Below are 22,755 nucleotides of genomic sequence, written 5' to 3' on the forward strand. Positions count from 1 at the left end.
TCTGGAATGGCCTTTGATTGCCTCCAGGCTTGTCTCCCGAGTCTCCTAGGGCCTGAAGACTAGAGGCCCTGGACAGCTCTCCCAGTGTCCTCTCCCCTCCAGGAATGGGCTGCCAGTGCAGGCCGATGGCCACCGTGTCCACCAGTCCCCAGATGGCACACTGCTGATCCACAACTTGCGAGCCAGGGACGAGGGCTCCTACACGTGCAGTGCCTACCATGGAAGCCAGTCAGCCAGCCGCAGCACTGAGGTGAAGGTAGTCCCACCAGGTAAGAAAGGCCTATCTGCAGGGGGTGGGAAGTGGCACATTTGCTTATTCTCCGGGGCTGGCTGTGTGCCATAGAAGAGCACAGGCTTTGCAGTCCAAGGGACTTGAGTTCAAATCCTACCTCACTGTGCCAGTTTCTGGTAGCATGACTCAGAGCTTAACCTTCCTGAGTCTCACTTCCCTCACGTGTGCAGTGGGACTACACCACTACCTGAGAAGGTTGTAATGAAGATGAAGGAAGTAATGCTTAGCTAGGTACCTGGTAATAACTTAATAGATGTTAAGTACTGTCACTTAGACTTAACTAATTTATCTTGAGAAATATGATTGATTGGAATTTCATTATAATAGTTAAGTCATATAGACCACTAAAATCTGTCCGTTCTAATCAGGATGGCAAAAAGTGGTCCTACAACTGAAAAGTGCCTTCATGGCCATTTGACCATCTAATCCCAGAGCAGGGATTATCATCACCATTTTACAAATGAGACAGGTATCCAAAGCACTTAGGTGGTGTTTCCACCAGTCACATAGCAAATTAGTGCCCCAGCTGGGACTAGAACCAGGTCTTTTGATTCCCCATTTTTAATGTTTTTTTCACTAAACTATTACACCCGTTAATGGAATGTTACCTGCATTATTCAGTAATTTGATAGTTTAGCCTTATATTCTACAGCTTCTGCTCTGAGTTATATTTCAACAAATAAAAATACCATATTGTAAGATGCATTATTTTTCTACCATTAAGAAAATAAAGTGCTGCCAATCAAATGACAATGCTAAGATACCATCACTTAAGATGCAAACCAATTTGAGAGGTGTGAGAATAAGTGTACTCGAGAATTGATGAAATAGTGTGTGGTGTAATGTTTAAACTCACAAGAGCTCTGTGTTCAAATAAGCCACCGGGAAAGGGGGAGTGGGGAGGCTCTGCCCACCCCCAGGTTGCTTTCCTATGTGTCCTCAGTCCTGGTTCACTGAGGGACTGAACAGCAGGGCAGTGTCCTGAGCCAAGCCGCTGATTCTCACAGGCTTAGCACAGACCTTGGGGAGAGTGTGCCTGGACCCTTCATGTCTGCCAGTCTGAGGTGGGGACTGGCCACTGCATGAAGTTGAAGGTCTGTGGCTGAAATATTGCTTTGTGAGTGGGACTGACACGTAGGCTTCCAGTCTGTGAGCGGCTTAGGCAGCAACTGAGATTGGTGTCCCCAGGGCCCAGCCCAGTGCTTGGTGACTAAGTACGTGCATACAAGAATGATGGCATTATCCTGGCAAAAGCACCACATAGCAGGGACTATTTTTTGCCTCTATAAGTGTCCAGAAAATTTATCTCTTATCTACATATACTAAACTTACAAGACTTGAGACAAACCAAAATACAGATTTACTATGAGGAAGAGAGCTATTAAGAGGACCCAGATATTCATGTTTGTGATTAGCTGTAGATGTTTACATGGGAAACCAAATTATCATCAGAAACTTGCTTGATGACCAAGTCTAGTGGAGCTCCTGAATATGCGTGGTTGCCAAGCTGAGATGGTCTGATGAGACCTGCGTCCCAGACAGGACACTCATGGCCTCAGTCAAGCCACCGTCTGCTGGATGACTGCTGCCAATTTTGGATATTTTGGGGTACCTTTCCTGATGAGAAACTGTCCCTCTCGTTATTTGTATTCAATCCATTGATTAGGCTGCAGATGTTTTCATCCATTTATGTTTTTTGTAGGGTCACACAGCATGAGGCTGCCTCACCTTGCACCAGCTGTGGTTTGTTGGCATATTAGAATTACATTGTTAGATCAGGGTGTGGGGGTCTTGGGCTAGTCATGCTCTGGTGTAAGGGATATAGTTCTACTGTGAGGACTTCTCAATTGTTTTGCCGTTTGTTGGCATATTAGAATTACATTGTTAGATCAGGGTGTGGGGGTCTTGGGCTAGTGCTAGTCATGCTCTGGTGTAAGGGATATAGTTCTACTGTGAGGACTTCTCAATTGTTTTGCCTAAAAGACTGAGGTGAGGAACAAAAGTGCTGGATATTTTCTGTACGTAGTGATAAACATAGGCCGTCACCCACTCTGGCCTAGCCTCATGCTTTTATTTATTTATTTATTTATTTATTTTTAATTTAAAAGATGACTGGTAAGGGGATCTTAACCCTTGACTTGGTGTTGTCAGCACCACACTTGCCAGTACAGGAAAATGTTTATTTTCTTACGCAGTGAAATTTATTTATTTATATTTATTTATATTTATTTATTTATATTTATTTATTTATATTTATTTATTTATTTATTTATTTATTTATTTATTTATTTATTTATTTATTTNTAGTTTTGTTTTTGTTTTTTTTTTTTTAAAAAGATGACCGGTAAGGGGATCTTAACCCTTGACTTGGTGTTGTCAGCACCACGCTCAGCCAGTGAGCGAACCAGCCATCCCTATATGGGATCCGAACCCGGGGCCTTGGTGTTATCAGCACCGCACTCTCCCGAGTGAGCCACGGGCCGGCCCCTTAACTCATTTAGTTCTCAGAACATCCCTGTGAAGGAGGTGCTGTTATAGTCTCCATTTCACAGATGAGGAAACAAGAGATAGAGAGCTCAGTAGCTTGCCCAAAGTCACTTAGCTGATAAGTGGTAACTGGATTGCACAGTCTGGCTCCAGAGCTGGTGTGCTTAACTGCTACGCTGAGCACCTACTGTGAGAGGCCCAGGAGCTGTACCAGCCCAGACAAAGTTGATGCCAAAGGTATAGATTTTTCAAACAATGTGAATAAATGGCTTTGCTATTTATGTAAATGTAAGTAGTTACTACTGTGGTTATGCTGATACACCAAACCTTTATAAGATTGTCCACAGGTTAAGTATGGTCTATCAGTGGTATTTTGTTAGGGAACAAGGAGGGAGAGGATGTGAAGGTAAGCTTTCCCTAGCCCCGTGAGGTCTGACTTCAGGGAAGGTGGTGCTCAGGCCTAAGCCAAGCTGAGTCATGAGTTTCTTCAAGAAAGAAAAGAGGAGTTTAATATATAAGGCCATTTCAGTTCTAAGACACAGAAGCTCCTGGTAAATTCAGAGGGGGTGGCAACAAGGGCTTTGTTCTCAGTATAATTAGGGCCACAGACAAGACTGTTTTCCTATCACCTTATCTAATATGCATTGCTTTCTCTAGGAGAAGTGGAAAAATTAGAAAAAATGGAGAAGATACCACAGCTCTTTTTAACTCAAAATTTTACTTAGGACTGATCGTACCTGTTCTTCCTTCCAAACCAGAGGCCAAAGCAGTTGTCATCCAGCTTTTCAGGTCTCAATAGTAAGGGTATGGAATTAACTTCAAGAGATATTTAATAATGGTCCAGTCAGTAAATATTTGGGAGTCTGGTAAGGGCTGTGCATGGGGCTAAGGCCACGGATAAGAATGGGAGGACTAGTACATGCTAAAGTGAGGCCAACAAGTCATAATCCCACAGAGCTTGTACACACAGGTGTTAAAAGGTTATAGAGTAACTGTACTTTGTTTTGAATCTGGCAGTTATGCTGCCGCTTTCCTTTGCAGGAAATGAAATGGCACATGAGACTCTTACACCACTTTTTCTCTCCCCTGTTGTTCTGCAGCACCTGCCGCCCAGCCTAGGGACCCCAGCAGAGAGTGCATCGACCAGCCGGAGCTGGCCAATTGTGACTTGATCCTGCAGGCCCAGCTCTGTGGCAATGAGTATTATTCTAGCTTCTGCTGTGCTAGCTGTTCCCGCTTCCAGCCTCACGCTCATCCTGTCTGGCAGCAAGGATGAAGGATAGCTCCAGCCCCAGTTCCAAAGGTTATTAGGGCTGGGGAGAAGGGAAGATGGATTCTCAGCCTCCTCTCTCTGGCTGGCAAAAGGAGTCATCTTCTGGAGACACTAGCCCTTTCGAAAACCCAACCAGTGTTTAGCCTCAGCAGCAGCCAGTACCAGCCTCCCTCTGCAGTCCTTAGTGTGCGCATCTCTGACATAACCATAGGCTGCTGCTGAATTGGCAAGAGGAGGAATCTGTTTGAATAAGGAGAACCTTTACTTTACAACTTCTCTTTGTAATTTCTGTTTCAGGATCAGTTCACTGCGTTTTAAAGCTGTCAGGGCTCTCACTTTATTTAAAGCTGGTTGGGAAGGTGTATAATGATTTCAAAGTTTACACCTATCTTATAAGGGGAATGCCAACTCCTGCTGTGTCAGGGAAGTATTCTGTGTTAGTGCTGTCTCATCAGGGGTTAAACAGTGTTCCATTTCTCTAGCCTCTCATCCTTCTAGGTAGTACAGCAGTCAGCTTCAAATCCTGTCTGTTTTCCAGGATTAACACATAATGCTTGTGAAAGCTCTCGACAAAGTGGAATATAATCTAAGGCCTCAGTATAGGGATTTGGGATGAAAGAGCTGCAGTTAGCACTGTTATTTGAGCATGAAAGAACTGGAAAAGCTCCTTACTTCATTGGGAAGCTGGACCCTGAAGCCCTCCTGAGGCAGACACGCAACACTGGCTGTGAAGGTTCGTCTGACACCTGTGTAAGGTTGACCAGCCTGCTCTGTACAGCAACAACAAGGATCCTCTCTTCCTTAAGTGGGAATCTGTGAAGCAAAATGTTTGCTACCAGAGAAAAATCAGACTATTAATAACAGCATTAGCAAGATGGGAGATACCAATAGGGGGTGGGGGTGAGGGCAGTATAAATAACAGGGAATGGTTTGCATCGGAAGAAGTCATTCATCTTTCAGAACCTCTAATTCCTGATGCTACTGGATTCCTTGAAGTGGCTGGATTCAATGAGCTTCCAAGTCCCTTTCCACTTTAACCTTCTACAAATGCTCCAGAGGACTGCCCAATAACAAAGGTTATCTTGGACACAGGAAAGGCATTACAGGGACTAAATCTCTGAAAGGTGACTTATTACCAACACACTGGCTGGAAAAGCAACAAACTGCATCACCAGTGAGTGTACAGGTCGGACTACCTCTCATTCAACAAAGGAAATATGGGCCAGGGACAGAGGTCTTTTTTTTTTTTTCCACTTATAAAATACTGAGGAACACCTCTTTTCATTTACCATGCTGGTTTTGCTATAGAAATTGGAAAAAAAGGGCCACTTTCTTGGACTCCCCAATTTAATTAAACAGGAATTTGGCCTATTGGCATAGACACTTGAGAAGGTAAGTTTCAGGTTGGCTTGTCCTTTGCAGCTAACCATTCTTGGAATCAGTCACAGAACAGTAGGCTAAGGTTATAGGTGAGAATAAAATTCACTCCAGACCAGTGGTTCTCAACCCTCTTCCTTATTGGGAGTTAAAAACAAAAACAAAAACAAAAAATAGGCTGAACCTGGGGTCCCCATCTCCCCTCCAAAATTTAGATTTAATCAGTTTAGAGTATAGGCAGGGCATTAGGATTTTAAAAGCTCCCAGGTGATTCTAATATGTAGCCAAGGTTGAGAAGCACTCACTGGTCCAGCCTTGGGGTGGGGCTGAGATTCTGCATTTCTAATCAGTTCCTAGGTGAAGTCCACACTGCTGTTCTAGACTACACTTTGAGCAGCAAGATCTGATTTTAGAGATGCACTCAGGATCAATCAATGCCTAAAGTATGAATGAAAATATGCATTTCAAGGATGTACTAGTCCCAATAAAACATTTCCTAACTACTAAACTAAGGATCTACAGCAGCAGTAGAATGGAAAGAAAATAAGGCCAAAAAGAACTAAAAGTAAACTTACTTTGCTAATAAAGAAAAGGGAAAGAACAGCCCTTCATGGTCAAAAGGTTCTACCACGAACATTTATTTCTGTTAAAGCAGATTATAAATTGTCATCAGTACAAATATATATAACTTACATTTGATTGTAAGGCCAACGTTCAAAAGTAAAAATGAGATGGGATCTCATGTTGTTACCCGAGGTTAAGTGGCTGCTGCTAGCGATGGGATGTTCTGCTCACCAAAAGGGGAGATTCCGGGGGGGGGGCACACAAAGCTAATTAAAACCAGAATTCCCATCCCCACAAAACTTGTGGGAACAAAATTTAAAGGGCGAAACAAAACCTGCTAAGACCCACATTAAAAACCAACACAGTAACCTGCATTCCCTTCTGTGGATATGATTATGTCATTGTCACTTTAGTGTTAAAGGATTAACATAAGGAAATTGCAACAATATATAAAAGAATACATATTCTCTATAAAGCATATTTAGATTGATTCCATTAAAATAATGACATTAGAATTTCATCATAGGTTTAAAACCAGGACAATACTGCTCTTTTTCTTTATTTAAAACTATAACCTAGTGACTGTATTGGTCATAAGCATGATTGTTGTTGCAATGTGCTACTTACAATGAATGATGGCAAACAAGCTAGGGATCCCGTCTGCAACCTCCAACATTTCCTCTTTCTACTTCAATAGGCATCAATGATAAATCAATCTTATGTACAATTTCTTACAACTAACCCTTTTACCTTTGGCAAGATTACTTACAACTCATACAACTTTTTAATATCGAACTATTTAAAATATTGTAAATGCATAAAAATAAAGATTTTGGCTTTTTTGATATATATTTATAATATTCTGTTACTCAAGATAGCTCTGCTGGGCAGTGGCTGATGTGCCTTCCTGGGAATTCTGGCAGCACAGCCTTCCTCTCCTCCCCAGCCTGAGCTACAAACCACTCTGTTCTTGATCTCTATGCCAGGCCAGTACTGAGAGGAGGCAGATGAATGGCCTGAAAAAGAAAGGGAGATCTTTTGCTTCCCCTTGTGTTTTATCTTCCAGTAAATGTGCTTTTTATATAGATTCCTGTTCTGATACTTCTGCCTCTCTGTTGCCAGAGATTTGTAAGGGGGTGAAGGAGGGAACAGAGAGGGCAATATTTCCTTGACTTCTTTAGCCTAACTGCAAGATAGCTCTTCTCTAGGAATGATTTTTCCCACTTCTTTCAAAATCACCCCCTACTGAACTGTGTGCCTGAACTTATTCCTTGGGACCTTTGGGATTAGCAAAAAGTATATTGATGAAGACAAAGTCTCCTTCACTCCTTCGATCTCCACCCCCACCCTTGCCTAAGTATGGACAAGACACATAAACCATAGGGATTGCTTAAAGTTCAATTTCAAATGTCTTCTGTAAGTCACTGGAGAAAGGGTTGGTAGGGGAGGGATTAGTACGCTGTTTCGACTTGCTTTCTAATGCAGCCCACTGAGCTTCAAAAGGATCCACTGGGCAGGTGCCTGCAGGAACCTCTATGTGCTTGTCTCCTGAGGCCAACCTGGCATCGTCTACACCATTGAAAGCTGCAGAACCGTTGAGGTGCTGAGCAGGAGGCTTAAAGAAGGGACTGGTGGTAGCACTGCTTGTCTCATACTGAGGGAATGTCTGTTGCTTGAGCAGGCTGGGTGATTGATGGGGGTGGGCAGCCTGAGGATGGCCTGCAGTGCCAAACACATTGGCTACCATCTGGGAAGGAGTGATGCCCACCACAGGCACATTAGTGGCTGGATAGGGCATCCCATTGGCCACAGGATAGGACTGGGCAGGGACAAAGGCTTGTTGCAGGGGTGGAACCACACCCACTGGCACGGGCTGAGAAGGGAGGAATGCATTCCCTTGGAAAGGCGGTGCTGGCTGGGAGATGGCAGTGGGTGGCTGGAGAACTGGCTGCAGAGGGGCAGCTGAGGCCTGGGGCGGCTGAGCCCGGACGCTCTTAGACACCTCTTCTAACCAGCGGTCGGCCTCAGAGGGAGTGCGTCTATGACCAGCCTGGAAGAGACCCGGAGAGGCAGCACCAGAAGATTGACCCCACTCGGTGCCTGGAAACACAAAAGAAATCAGAGTTAGGGGCCTCTTTTTTCACCTTTTCACCTTGGTTATCTGAATGATCCTAACATGTGGAACAAGTCCCCTAATGGGACATTTTGTGGTTTTGGTAGGTGGGAGGAAAGTATTACCATATGAGGAGATTTTGTGGTAGGGCAAAGAGAACCTGTCAGACCATGCTGCTGTCTTAGCCACGTTGAGAAGCTGTCTAGATATGGCTCAAATGCATCATATCAAGGCAGCTGGCTGGGATCAGAAATACCTCCCTGCTGCCATGGCTCATCCACAGTACAGAAACTAGCTTGTACATACTTCACAGGGCCTGAGGTGATTCCTCTTCCGCTCCAAAAGAGCAAAAAGAAAATAACCAGTGACCTGGCCATACCTTGCTGGCCCCTGTCTGGCTTCCAGGCATATGTTGTCTTCCTGGTGATTTGCCTTTATTACTATTTTTAAACTTTTTGGTTTTATAGTTAATAGAAGTTCATTATAGAAAAACTAAAAAATACAAAACAGCAAAAATGAAGTGCTTTTTGTAGCACTTTTTGGGGAGGCAGGGTCCTTTCTTCCTCCATATCACCAAATCCAGTGATGAATTCTTTGGGGGTGGAGCCCGGGAATTTGTATTTTATAAAAGCTCTCTGGGTGGTTCAGTTCCATAGTCCTAAGAACTATCAGTCTAATCTCTTTTGCTCCTCTTCTACACCATCTTTTCTTAATAGCAGTTTATTTCCATGAGAGAACATACTTTTCCTAAAAGGATTCCTTCCTACTTCCCAGTCAGGTAACTGGCTGATTTTAGAACAAGGGTCACTTCTGTGATCCCAGATTCCTCACCACCATCTGTGGCTACCTTACCCGAACGTGTGGCTGCAATTTCCTTGTTAGCAGCATCAGGCACATGGGCCCAAGGGTTGGTTTCACGCACAGGCATTGCTACGGGTGCTAGAGCAGTATGGGCTGGCTTAGCAGCAAGCACATGGAAGGCTGAGTCAGTGCCATTAGCTACAATGGGAGCAGACAACATCAACGGAGTTAATTCATGCATGGATGTACAAGCGACCTTTGGGAGCTACGTCATTCAGGCCAATGTACAATACTGGTGGAACACGTAAGACAGAAACTGATGTTGGGATAACCATGCTGTCTTGCAATAGATATATATACCTTTGGCAAAGAGGTTGTAATTAAAATGGTAGTACTGATGAAGTCAAATGACTATTCTAGAAAAATATGTGCATGGGGAGAGGGAAAATGAAACATAGAAAATCGATTTCAAATTAAGTTAAACGGAGCTGCTCTATCTTATGAGCAGCAAAAAAATCTAAATATTCCAGATATATCTTAGCCTTTGGCACAATGTAGAAGATAAAGCATTTCCTTCTACACTTTTTTTTTTATAATGTGTTAAAGATAATGATTCCTGGGCCGGCCTGTGGCTCACTCGGGAGAGTGCGGTGCCCAAAAGGCTAAATTATGCCAACAATAATGTGTTAAAGATAATGATTCCTGGGCCGGCCTGTGGCTCACTCGGGAGAGTGCGGTGCTGATAACACCAAGGCCACGGGTTCGGATCCCATATAGGGATGGCCGGTTTGCTCACTGGGTGAGCGTGGTGCTGACAACACCGAGTCAAGGGTTAAGATCCCCTTACCGGTCATCTTTTAAAAAAAAAGATAATGATTCCTGGGCTGAGCCCGTGGCGCACTCGGGAGCGTGCGGCGCCGGAAGTGCAGCAGCGCTCCCGCCGCGGGTTCGGATCCTATATAGGGATGGCCAGTGTGCTCACTGGCTGAGCGTGGTGTGGCCGGGCTCAAAAAGGACAAAAAAAAAAAAAAAAAAGATAATGATTCCTTACTATGTGCTGGGCACTATGCTGACAGTACTGTACGTGCATCATTCCATTTAATTCTCCCGAAAACTCCATAAGGCTCTAATATCCCCATATTATAGATGAGAAATCAAACTTGGCATGTTTTTATTTGCTTAATAAATTTGTAATTTGCTAAAGAATTAATTTCATCTTTTTTGAAGATTTTTTTCCCTTGGTAATCCTCATAGAATCTCAAAGTACCTACTATTCTTTCCACGTCTCCCTTTATTAAAATCTTCTAAACCTTGTTCTTTTTACTCCAGATATCTATATTAATTTCTACTCCTTAACCCAGCTCTCCTATCATAGTTAGTATGGAGGAGACAAGCACTTCCCCCTGCCCTACAATATAACCATTCCCTCTTTAGGACTGGGCAACCATGCTTATGGTGTTGGTGTTATTTACCCAGCACTTGTCTAAAAGACTATTTCACCTATAGACTGGGGGCCCCTTAAAGGCAGGGAAAAGACTATTTTCTATTCAGTTTAGCATACCCACTACCTTGTAAATAGGCAGAGTCAGTACAATGTAACAGTTTCTATACTCAGAAAGACCTGAGTTTAAATCCTGGCTATATGATTTGGGCTGTTTACTTAACCTCTCTGAGCCTCGTTTTTTGTATCTGTAACATACACATCAAAGGACTGTTGCGGGAATTAAATGAGATAATGCATGAGTCCTTACCACAATGTGGCAGGCACTCTACTAAGTGCTCAATAAATTGTGCCTATTATTGATATTATAAGTGTTTGTTAGATGACATGAAAAAGCCATTTGGTGCACATAACTATAAAGGTTTATTTCAAAAAAAAAAAAAAAAAACTAGAAGAAAAACATGTAGTAGTATCTTTCTTCAGTAGGAGCAGGGTCTCTCTCTGAAAACAACTCGTTGTAAATCTTCAATGCCACAAAGGCAAATTTTAGGACACTTGTTATAGAAGACGAAATGAACTAACGAGCCAAAAGAAGTGCCTTTTTCTTTATGAGCCTCTTATGACAGGGTAGAGACTAGATGAGTCCAGAGCTTCTCAACCTTGGCACTATTGACATTTTGGGCCAGATAATTCTTTGTTGTAGGTGCTGTCCTGTGCATTGAAGGATGTTTGGGAGCATCCCTGACCTTCAACCAGATGCTAGTAACAACACCTCCCTCCCCAACTTGTGAAACCCCAAAAATGTCTCTAGAGAATGAATGCCAAATTTTCCCTGAGGGGACAAAATCATCCCTGTGATAAACCACTGTGAACCGCTGTGCTAAAGAAAGCATAACGCTAGAACCAGTTCTTATGACTGTTGCTTCTGGAAAACTGGCTGAATACTCTGACCCTCAACAGTAAAGTGGCAAATAAAACAATGGGTTGGGACTACAGAAATTCCTAATAGAATAGGATGAAAGACAGGTATAAACATGCAAAATGGTGAATGTAGACATCTTAGGAAACAGGAATGGGAACAAAGCACAAGGACAACGCCAAACAGGGAAATCAATGGGTTTGACCAGCTCTTGGGAAGCTCATGATGCCAAATTACGGTTAGTGAGCAGCATATTAAAAGTGCTAGTTTTAAAGAGAACAGCTGAGAAAGTCAGAGGACACCAACCTTGGAAGGCAGGAGATTGCGGTGCCACCACTGTCACTGGTTTGGTCATGGGGGCAGATGAGAAGGGGTCCTCACAGGGTGTGCTGAAGGCATTGGTGATCTGTGAGCACAGGGAGCTGATGCTCTCTGCCTCCCCTTCTACCTCTGGCACTGCAAGGCAAACAGAAAATGGATCCAGACAGAAAAATGGAATAATCTTGAAATATAACAGTATGGCATAAACTGGCATTTTACACTGTATCTCATATCTGTTGAAGGAAAAGGCTCAATTAAGTGTCTGGTGGGGCTACAAAGGCAGCCTCAAAACATTTATTGAACATGATTTCATTGGCTTTTCAAATGGGAAAGTATAAAATGTCAACAACTCATGTACTAAGGTATATCTTCGTCCTTCACAAATCCCCAAATTTCCTTATTTCTTCTTCCTGTAACACTGTTAGGAATCTGATGTTTTCTTTTAGTGCTAAGATGTTTAGCTAGGTAAATTTTGCTGGAAGACATCTGCAACCTGTTTGCCTTCCAACCAGTTCGCAAGGCTGTGGTTTCAGTTAAGTTCTGGAGCCATTTAGTTATTCTATCAGAACAATGGGTTAAAGTCCAGGGCACCAATGGATATCAGTGCTTTTCTCTGTAATAAACTATGACAAATGTCATCACTGTCATTTTTTCTCAAAGTCTCTAGTACTACCAAGTATGTGAACTGTGATAACATGAAAAAGTGAATTGAGGTGTAGGACTCTAGAGACTTCGTTATTAATACTGACTTTGGGATACTTTTGTATCACTGAGAAAGCTAATATATGTGCTGAACCTTTATTTGCTCATCTGTAAAAAGAGAACAGTATTTGTTCCCCATTTGCCCCAGCAGGAGACTGAAACATCTGGAGTTTCAGTTTTTATAGGAGTTGAGAGCTGAAAAGACCCTCAGTAATCACCTAGTCCAACTGCTCGTTTCATCATCAATTGCCTAGTTTCATCTGTCAAAAGAACTTAACTCTGCACTTTTATAGTACTATCAGTGGTAGTGTCCTATTGAGGCAGAGTTTCCTCGTATTCTGTTATAGCAATTGCTTCACATGTCTCAGAGGGAAGTAAAATAGGGTCCAATAAAAGCACTGACTAGATCTACCACTTTAGCTCCGGATTTTATGATGAGGATAGAGCTATGATGGCTGGCTCAGCTCTACAGAGGCCACACAGAGGCCTGTGTGGCAGTTCTGAAAGGTAATGAATGTGTGTGAGCAAGCCCACTGTCTATGATGAACAACAGGTCTTAGATTTATACCAGAGGCCCATTTTGAGTTTCCTCCCTGTGGAGCCAACCAGCCACAGGGACAATGAGCACTTATCTATTTCTTCTACTGTAATGAATGTGTGTGAGCAAGCCCACTGTCTATGATGAACAACAGGTCTTAGATTTATACCAGAGGCCCGTTTTGGGTTTCCTCCCTGTGGAGCCAACCAGCCACAGGGACAATGAGCACTTATCTATTTCTTCTACTACATCTGACAGTAATGCTATTTAACTGTATGTGTTTCTAAAGCCTCTTTAATTAATTCCCTGCTGGGTCCCAAATGGCAGAATGAGAATGGTAACTTGAGACTCTTGATGTCTGTAAGCAGTTTAGCTGAGTAGTAGTACAATTATATCAGGACAAACCACAAGCCTTGTGGCTCAGGGTAGAAATTCCATCATGGCTCTGTCACTATTTGTTGAAGAGAAATTCATGACTCACTTCCCCTCCACGGACCTTAGTGTTCTCTCAGTGAGAAATGACATAAGATATAACCACCACCACCAAGCCTTAGAGAGAGTGAGGAGTGGCTGGTTTAATGGGATTCGTGTGTCCACTGGAAGTGATAATAATGCTTCAGTGCTAGAGCACCCGGTGAATCAGCTGGACGGTGCATTACCTGCATTTTTTATGGGGAAATCAGTCTTCCTCTGCATAGTGGAAGGCAACTCATTGATGCGTAGGGATAGCTGGCGTTTAAAGGGTGACATCTTCTGGCTGAGAGCAGGAAATCCTCGGAAAGAGCCTTGGCGAGCAAGCTGTTCGATTGGTGCATGTCGGCGTGGGATGGCATGAGGATTGCTCATCTCCAGAGAGGCAGTGGCATCCGAAGTGGGAGTGGTGGGAGAGGACGGGGATGGGGCAGTGTTGCCAGGGGCCACTGATGAACCAACAACTGTCTTATCTGTTTCAGCTCAAGAAAATCAAGAGAAAGAGGACCTTAGCAACGTCTCCAAAAGCCCTCTAGGTCCTTTTACCCATCTCCTTCACAATGCCTCCTAAAAGGTTAGAAGCAGGGTTCAGATCTCCTATATTTCAGACAGATAAAAGGTTTAATTACCTACTACATGTCATGTGGCATATCTACCAAGACACGGATATTAGATCTTTTATTCTCATGCAGTGATTTGTAAGTTAAAACTATGAACTCCTAATCTGAGGTCCTTTAAAGAATGATAGTTCTGGTTTTCAATGTTTGTTTATTTAGGGAGGATTTTGGGAGTGGCAAAGTTTGAAAAATCTAAATAAGCATAAGTCTGATTAGGTGTCAAGTAAAATCGAAAAACTGGATTCAACCTAAATACAAGAGTGTTTCCATGTGGGTAGCAATTGAGTCCCATTCTGATTGTAGCATATCTCTAACCCCAACAGTCTTGACCCTTTGTAAATTTTAGGACTCAATCTCTTTGGCAGTTGCTGTGTGTAGCAAAGAGTATCATTTGCTGGTTTAAAGAACATGCTTTCAGTCTGAAAAATCACTAAAGCACACTAAATAACAGCTATACAGATTAAGTTTTCCAGTGAAGATAGCATGATATTTTTTTATTCTTTGGTATCCTGGAGAAAATGAATTAAAAAATCATTATCAATAATTTCATTTCAAATAAAAATACGTATGCTTTTTTGGAGGCTTAAGAATTTGAGCTATTTGGGTTACTAGGTCAATGATGTATTCCAAAATGGCTGGTTTAGAACTATAAGGATATAGTAGTAAAAAATTATCAAAATCATATTAATGTCTATTAAACTGAACTGTTTGTGTGTTTCTTGTAGATTTCAGCCCTAACTATATACAAGAATACAAAGCATTTTCCCCAAGTCCTGTCACTTAGTACTAAAACACACCCAACCCAACTTTATGGACTCCTGAATAACTTGAATGTTTGTATGGGCATTTCTGCTATGATGACACCTAAAAACTCACATTCTACAAAATCACACACTAAAATTAACAGAGATGTGGGAAAAATAGTTAGGGGGTGACCTCTCAAAATTTATAGACTTTTGTGACTTAAGCATAAAAACAGCATTTGTCTAATAAAAACATTATCACTGTTAAATTTCTGCCAGCATCATAGTCAATAGATCCTTTGCAGCCCCAAACCCTGCGACTTGTGCTTCTTCCTTTGAGATGTAAATTCTTGATGGCATTTGCTTCTCATATAGATCAGATGCATCATAGTTAAAAATCTGTCCCAGGATGGGGATGGGGGCAAGGGATGTCTTTGCAACTTTTTCATATACATGCACAGCTTTGCCAGATAGCTTACTATAATGGAAAGAGTAAACATTGAAGCCATTAAACTAGCCACTCTAAAGAAAGGCACCTTTATAAGATTTTCAGCTTTGTTATTAAGATCTTCATATATTACTAAGGGCTCTCTTTGATTGTGAGAAAACTTGTCCTTGTTAGCTTCAAAATAATAACCTGTTGGGAAAAACCACATTAAATAAACACATATTGTAGTAGAACACAGTGTACCTTTCTTAGCATCTTGCATTTGTTTCATGATCTCCTCTCTTTCTGCTTGTTCAGTGGCTGTTGTAACACGGAATGATCCTTCCCTTGTAAAAGTGGTCCGACTAGCATCAAAAGTAGCAGTTACACCACATTCCTTCTCCCGCTTCTGCTTACGCTCTAAACAGGCTGCAAAAGCACAGCCTACTGCATGGCTTAATCTTTCACCCTGTAGTCAGCAGAAGGGTTTAAAAGCTTTTTTAGAGTTACATACCAACAATTATATACAAATAAGTCTGTTTTCACACAAGGCAAAATGTTGAAAATTCCAGCTTAAAATTCAGTTGTCATATATTAGTTTGCCAAATTAATATAAATAAATTATCTCACGTGGTGCTTATGATACTTCAATTATGTTAACTGTTACAGGTCTTCGGTAAAGTGAGCATCAGCAGCCTGTGCTTTTACAAGCAGCCATGGAGACCTCCTTATCACTGAGGCTCCCTCTGTCATGTTAGCTCTGACCACCAATGTTCAATGTTCTAAGCCTTGACACTCAAACCACTAGCTGCCCTTTAGGGGAATAGTGGGAATATTTGCCAAGCATTTCTAAGCCAATAGAAAAGCAGGGCAAATTTCAGGAGTTTAAATACACTGTCGTCATGTCTAGGGAAAAAAGGTACAAACTTAAACTTCTGATAAATAAATGCAATTGCAGTGATTAAAAGGAATGCAGACAAAGGGAAACTTAGCTTTCTGTCTCACCTTTCTGAATGTTCCCCCTCTGAGCAACTCTCCCTACTTATGGCCTTGAGTGCTTTTCAGCTTTTCTTCCTTCCCTATCTTCTTCTAGCTCTCTCTAATCCTGAACTCTTCCTCTCAGTCACACACGGGCAAAAGTGAAAGCATGTTTTCATTTCTACTTATAAAGAAATTAAACACATAAACTGATATCATAGGACAGGTAATGTTTAAAATGGTTTTCATCCCTAAGATTTAACATAATTTTGACTGCTTATTTAAAGACTGACTTAGTGAATTCACATGAGTTTTCATCTAACTTCCTGGTAGGATGATGATATAAGGCTAGGTGGCTATAGGCCAAGGAAGCTTATTATTTTTCCTATGCCTAAGGCAGAAGTTCCTGAAGAGCAACCTCACCCCCAACCAACAGCATTGTCTGGGAATTTGTTATAAATGCAAATTCTCAAGTCCCACCCCAGACCCACTGAATGAAAAATTCTAGTTAGGGTCCAGCAATCTATATTTTAAAACAAGCTCTCTAGGTGATTCTGATACAATAGAACCACTGGCCTAAGAGATTCAAACTGCCTGCAGGACCATGATGTGAGAATAAAATGGTTTAAAAATTAATATTGGGAAACTCGAACTCTAGGTTTTGTGAGTATAGTGACAGCAAAATAAACCATTTTTGTGGCTTTCTTAGAGTCTGAGCAACAGAGAAGGAAACTGTAGTTTAGTTATTACAACTCATTTTCAAAGCACCTGTGTCAAACCAAGGAAGAACAGATTTAACAATATTAGCCACAGTTATTGGAGCAGTTACTACAGGCTAGACCCTATGCTAAGTGTGCTTATAATCATTATACGATTTAGTCTTCACAACAGTTAGTATCCATTTCTGTAAATGGAGATAAGACTTAGAGAATGTTAAGTAACTTGCCCTCAGTAGTAGGAATCAGAACCAGGACTGGAACCCAAATCTGACTCAGAGCTTGAGCTCTTAACATTTGTTTATACCACTGTCTCAAAGAGCTTTAACAACTTTTGGTCAATTTTAGAGCAAGGCCACCATTTCTCTTTCAGGTTAAACTCTGGCAAGAGTTTTACTGAGTTGTAGCCTTCACAAATGGCTATACTGCCTTTCTATTCTGTCTGGACTTTAAAAAACCCGGAAATTACATACTCAGTGTTACATGAAGTAAGATCACCATCTTAGAGACTTGTCTTTCATGTAAGAATTTTGGGTAATTTACATGAAGGATAAAATTATTCTGTATTTTTAAGGAAAAAAAAAATTCCTGCCATGCAACAATTTCTAGCATAGTTCATTCTGTCATAATTTAGTACTTTTATTTTTCTTAATTGAAAATATTCTCCAACTCAGTTCTTTCATTTGCAGGTAGTTTCTTTGCAAATAAATTTATAAGCACCTTCTAAATCAATATCTTTACCCAGATATGTTAGCCAATAAATACATTTAAGAATCCTGAAAATACTTACAATAATAAAAAGTTTCAAATGAAGTTTAGCAACCACCATCACCAGAGCATTTTTACCTTCCTTTATTGACCTTGGATCTCTGCCAATCATTTTTCTCTGTAGAGTTGCAATTCACAGGGTCACACCAAGAGTGTGAACTACTTGAATAAAAGAAGTGAAAGTAGGCTACTTTTAGGCACTTCCAAGTGCAGCTGTAGTAGCATGTACTTGTTAAAAATGTACTGAAAGGCCGGCCCGTGGCTCACTCAGTAGAGTGCGGTGCTGATAACACCAAGGCCGCGGGTTCGGATCCTATATAGGGATGGCCTGTTTGCTCATTGGCTGAGCGTGGTGCTGACAACACCAAGCCAAGGGTTGAGATCCCCTTACCGGTCATCTTTAAAAATAAAAATAAAAATAAAAAATAAAAAATAAAAAAATAAAAATGTACTGAAAACTGCTTGGTTGAGCCAACCTGGAAGGAGCTCAGCTGAGAATACTCATGATGAAATACATGTTGTACTCACCGTGTCCTTGACAGCCATGAAGCAGTGACAGATCCAGCGCCGAGTAGTGCCATCTCGACATATGTAAGAGAAAGCTCTATCAAAGTTCCTATCTGGGGCACAGAAAGAAACTTTCTCTATTGTCTGGTCAACTATGAGGTCCTAGAAAATGGGAAGCACAAAGGAAGAGAGAAGATTTATGAGGTTATTCAAACTTCTCATAATAAACAAAGGATGTTCATTTCACAACACAGAATCCCTACATTTGATGCAAGTAGGCTGTGGAACAAAGAGTAGATCTGTGTCTGGTAGTTTGAATACTGCGAATCTGACTTAGGAGACATCCCAAGAGGCACTTTGCCCAGATAACTCCCTTACCTCATCTACATGTTCTAAAACACATGCTTGTTGATTTTAGTTATAGATGTCTTTCATGGTAGATTCCATGTTCAATTTGACATTATATATAAATCAATATATTTAATCCTTTTGGCTTATTTGTAAAAAATATGAGCAAATACTATAACAGTCATGTTTCTACCACCTGTTACACAAATTGGCACAATATATATACTGTTCTGTACCTTGCTTTTTTTTCAACTAACAATATACCCCATTTAAAAATTTTTTTATTGGGCCGGCCCGGTGGCGCACTGGATAGTGCGCCGCTTGGGAAGCATGGCGGCGCTCCCGCCCGAGGGTTCGGATCCCACATACAGACCGGTTCCCGCTCACTGGCTGAGCGAGGCGCGGGAGCAACGCCGAGGTTTGCAATCCCGTTGCCGGTCCCCGGTCCGGTACGGGGGCAACACTGAGGGTTGCGATCCGTTGCCGGACTCGGAAAAAAGACAAAAAAAAAAAAATTTTTTTTTTAATTTCAGATGCTGTATTTTTCAGGTGTGGAACCTCCATTTGGTTCTTTTTCATAGTTTCTATTTCTTTGCTGAGATTTCCTCTCTTCACTCAATGTGAGCATATTTTCCTTTACATCACTGAGTATAGTTATAATACCTGCTTTAAAATCCTCGTGTGCTAATTCCAACATCTGGATCATCTCAAAGTTAGGTATCTACTGACTGTCATTTCTGATGAGATGAGTCACACTTTTCTGTTTCTTTGTATGTTAAGTAATTCTGCATTACACTGTAGATGTTGTGAATGTTATATGTGGAGAGTCTGGATTTTGTTACATTCCTTGGAAGTATTATGTTTTTGGTTTTAGCAGGTAGCTAATTTGATTATATATATATATCCAAATGGAAAACTCTATCTTTTGAACAGCAGCTCACATCTCAGTTTTTATGTCCTTAGCTGGGCTATTTGGTCTGCCTTGTACCTGCATGGTTAAGGGGTCAGAAATTTGGATAGAATTTTGGGTCTCCCCTCTTTGGCTCTCTCATTTCCAGGATTCTCCTTCCACTTTCTAGTGGTAGCTATTGCCTCAAATTCTGTCTTCCGATTTTTCAGACCAGAAAGACTAAGAGTTTTCTATTGGAGTTTTAGCTATGCTATATGGTACAGACTAGGGCTTGTCCTCAGGCTAGAAGCTCTAAAATGGGAAATCACCCAGTGCCATTTCCTTTTTCCAAGTGTCCACTTCCTTCCAGAATCTGCCTGCTTTAGATTATTCTCTAGTTCCTTCAAATAATTGGATTGTTTTGTTCAGAGTTAATAGTTGTTTGCAGGAAGGTCAATCCAATAGGAGGTTTATTCAGCCATTGCTAGAAGTGGAACATACTGAAGATACTTTTGAAAAATTGTTTATTTTTTCTTCTTAGTAATAGAAATTTCATTTTCCACCCCCATTTTCATCCACAATTCAATCACATTTTCCATCCACAATTCAATTAATCTATCCCTTCTTCTATGACACTATCTAAGAGGTACTATACTCTTAAGTAGGAGCACCATCAAAAACAAGGTGGACATGGGTGGGGTGATGGTACAGAAAGGCATTTTGACATAGCTTCTTGCTCAAAGATTAGGGACCTCAAATTTTTGCTTCTGCAATAAATGTGTGCAGAAGATTATGGCAAGGTCTTATCAAATACTGATCCCAACATTGTATTTAATCCCTGCTTATAGCTAAATATAAAGGTGGTAAGATGGTTCCAATGGTGACAAGCCACCAATTATTATTATCACTCAATGTGAAACAAAGAACTAAATTAATGAATGCCAGTGCTGAAAGTAGGCACCAGGGGGCAACATCACTTTACAACTATCGTATAAAACAATTAAATACATAGTCTCCAAGTACAACAAATTTCATCCAAAACACTAATGAAAAGTATACGAGTTCTTTAAAAATACACAAATTAAAACAATCATTGTTTCCAACAGTAATATACAAAATTTAAGACTGATTCTCTTGAATTTAAAAAAAGCCTTATATGGAAGGTCAAAGGACTAAACTGCAGCTATATTAAATCACTTAAAATTTATCTGGCAAATTGCCTATCAAAACTGCTCTTTATCTCTCAGACTTTCTCCCCTTCCAGTGACATTTGAATTTTTTTTTAAAAATTGTCTTTTTGTTAAAATTTTTCCTAACTTTAGGTCTCTTAGGGAATTTTAATTAATGATTAAATGCACTTATATAACACCTTATGCTCTCTAGTGGCAGAGTCTGTGTCTCTATTCTTATTTAGGCATTTAGGATCACTTTTTCTCAAATGCAAAATGCTACCTATGATTTGAGATATTGTTTAGATTTTAAACACTATTCAAAGAGCCATTTACTAGTCCTTAAGATTTCACTTAAATCTTAAGTGAAATTGGATTTTCAGTTAAATAGCAGGTTGATTAGTTTAAATATCACTTTCCAAAAACAGTGTTTTCTTAAGGAGCAAGAGGAAATTTCAGATGCGACCCATCACCTTCTTTTTTTTTTTAAATTTTAAAATTATGGTAAAAGGTCCATCATCTTTTACATGAAATTTGTGGGGTTGAAAAAAGGTTTTTTAAATATATACAAACAAAAATAGAACTCAAATCTTAATATTAAATGCTAATACTTGGTGTGTTAAAACATGCTATGCCATGTACAACAAAATGCTGAGAGAATTCTATTATTCATGAGGTGAATGATTAACTAAATTGGTTTCCTGAACATTAAATAGTCTCGCAGAAGATAGTACTTTGGTCATAGTGGAAGGATATGGAGTGACTACAACAGCCTAATGGCATTATATTTGAGCACTAGGAATAAAAAGACTATATAAGTAGTCAGTCACATTTAAGCTTATAAAAATGTTACCTTAGTTTTTTCATCCACAACTCTGAGTCCATCTGCTGATACCCACAGGACTGCCTTAACTGCTTTCTTTCCAGTCTTTTAAGAGAAATCAAAAAAGGGGGGGGGGAGACACACATATATAATATTAAAAAAAATAAAATAAAGTCATCTTTCACAGAAAACACTGAGTTCTGCCTTCCAAAAGTCACAAGTACAGATGGAATCCAAGTTCAGGAGGGGTGCCCAAAGCCAGATAGTCAAACCAAACTGCAGAAACATTCAGGAAAAAACAAGCCAAAGCCATTATTTTAGAAACACAATGCAAAACAATAAGATAAAATTAAGTAAAGGGGAAGGGACAGATGGAATCAAAACTAAGATACAACATTCCATAAAGGGCAAAGAATTCATAACTAGATTCTTTACCCATTTAAAAAATCAACCAAGAAAACCAAGAGTCAGGTAAATATTTAATACATAAGGAGTTACACCACAAGTAGCTTCTACAAGTGTATTTAGAGTAGGAAGTAACAGTTAGGTCTAAATTGAGATGCTGACCACTCCACTATCTTCTGACCCCGATGTGTATAGCAGGACACTTGGTCACCTTAAATTTTCATGTTAAAAGTACATGAAATCTTTATTATTCTATTAACAATCTTTAAAAACCATTATTTTTCCTCTGAGGATTAACACAGAACTTGTTCAGTTTTTAATTTGACATTAAATGCATGGAGACATTTTGGGGACATAGGAGGATTAAAAAAACTACTGAAAAAATAACTTTCTTATAACATGAATTTTCTTTCTACTGGCTGAGATAAGATTTCTTTTGGCACATGAGAATCACATGAGAACAAGCTGATGTACGATTTCTCCTGTGATGGAATGTAATAGTAATTTAACAGCGGCCTTTCTTCTTATCTGCTCCTAGGATACAAGCAAAATAAAACAAAAACAGAATGAAGACTGAGAATAGGTATCAGTTTATAATAAAAAATACAGCGCAAAAGGAATCTGGTGCTAAAGTTGGAGCAGCATCCTCTAGAAGGGACAAGGGAGAATAACAGAACTGTCTACCATTCTCCTCTATGTGTCCAAGCCCAGGAATCCTTGATATGGGAGGCATGGCCTTATTTAAGTGAACCACTGTGATCTACTCTGGACTCATCATCTCCACCACCGCCACACCACCACACATTTGATGAGTTTCTATAATATATCAGCCAGTGTAAATACTTAAAGAGCTTACAGTCCATTGAAAGGTGACACTCAGATAGACAAAATAAGTGGTACAGTAATAAGTGCTATAGTAGAGCTGAAAACAAGGTACAATGATGCCAGAAAGGAGGCATAGTCAAATCTCATTGTGGAATTGGGCAAAGCTATACAAAGGACAAGATCAAACTGGGTCCTGAAATAATTTTTCTTAATGTCCTAGGTGTGGATAGGGAAGTGACAG

At 40.5% G+C, this 22,755-nt stretch overlaps 2 protein-coding genes across 8 annotated transcripts in view; one reads left to right on the plus strand and one right to left on the minus strand.

Annotated features, from left to right (window-relative positions):
- PAPLN (papilin, proteoglycan-like sulfated glycoprotein) overlaps positions 1-6,840 on the plus strand; it is a 34,968-nt gene extending 28,128 nt beyond the window's left edge. Inside the window, exons 24-25 of the mRNA XM_008583969.1 lie at positions 103-269; positions 3,880-6,840. Of these exons, the coding sequence (XP_008582191.1) occupies positions 103-269; positions 3,880-4,055 (343 nt within the window). The 3' untranslated portion in view covers positions 4,056-6,840. The remainder of the gene's footprint in view (positions 1-102; positions 270-3,879) is intronic.
- The window catches only part of NUMB (numb homolog (Drosophila)), a 186,539-nt gene continuing 169,824 nt past the window's right edge, over positions 6,041-22,755 (minus strand). For 3 of the 7 annotated variants that reach the window (XM_008583919.1, XM_008583936.1, XM_008583911.1), the window contains 7 exons: positions 21,315-21,389; positions 18,077-18,217; positions 15,351-15,555; positions 13,488-13,781; positions 11,574-11,723; positions 8,959-9,105; positions 6,041-8,093 (listed from right to left, as the gene is read on the minus strand). In XM_008583919.1, coding sequence (XP_008582141.1) covers positions 7,384-8,093; positions 8,959-9,105; positions 11,574-11,723; positions 13,488-13,781; positions 15,351-15,555; positions 18,077-18,217; positions 21,315-21,389 — 1,722 coding nt within the window. In that variant the 3' untranslated portion in view covers positions 6,041-7,383. The remainder of the gene's footprint in view (positions 8,094-8,958; positions 9,106-11,573; positions 11,724-13,487; positions 13,782-15,350; positions 15,556-18,076; positions 18,218-21,314; positions 21,390-22,755) is intronic. The other 4 variants (XM_008583943.1, XM_008583927.1, XM_008583959.1 and 1 more) reach the window with 2 other exon arrangements.

The sequence above is a fragment of the Galeopterus variegatus genome, unplaced genomic scaffold (assembly GCF_000696425.1).
Source record: "Galeopterus variegatus unplaced genomic scaffold, G_variegatus-3.0.2 Scaffold101, whole genome shotgun sequence".
In the NCBI taxonomy this organism is placed as follows: Eukaryota; Metazoa; Chordata; class Mammalia; order Dermoptera; family Cynocephalidae; genus Galeopterus; species Galeopterus variegatus.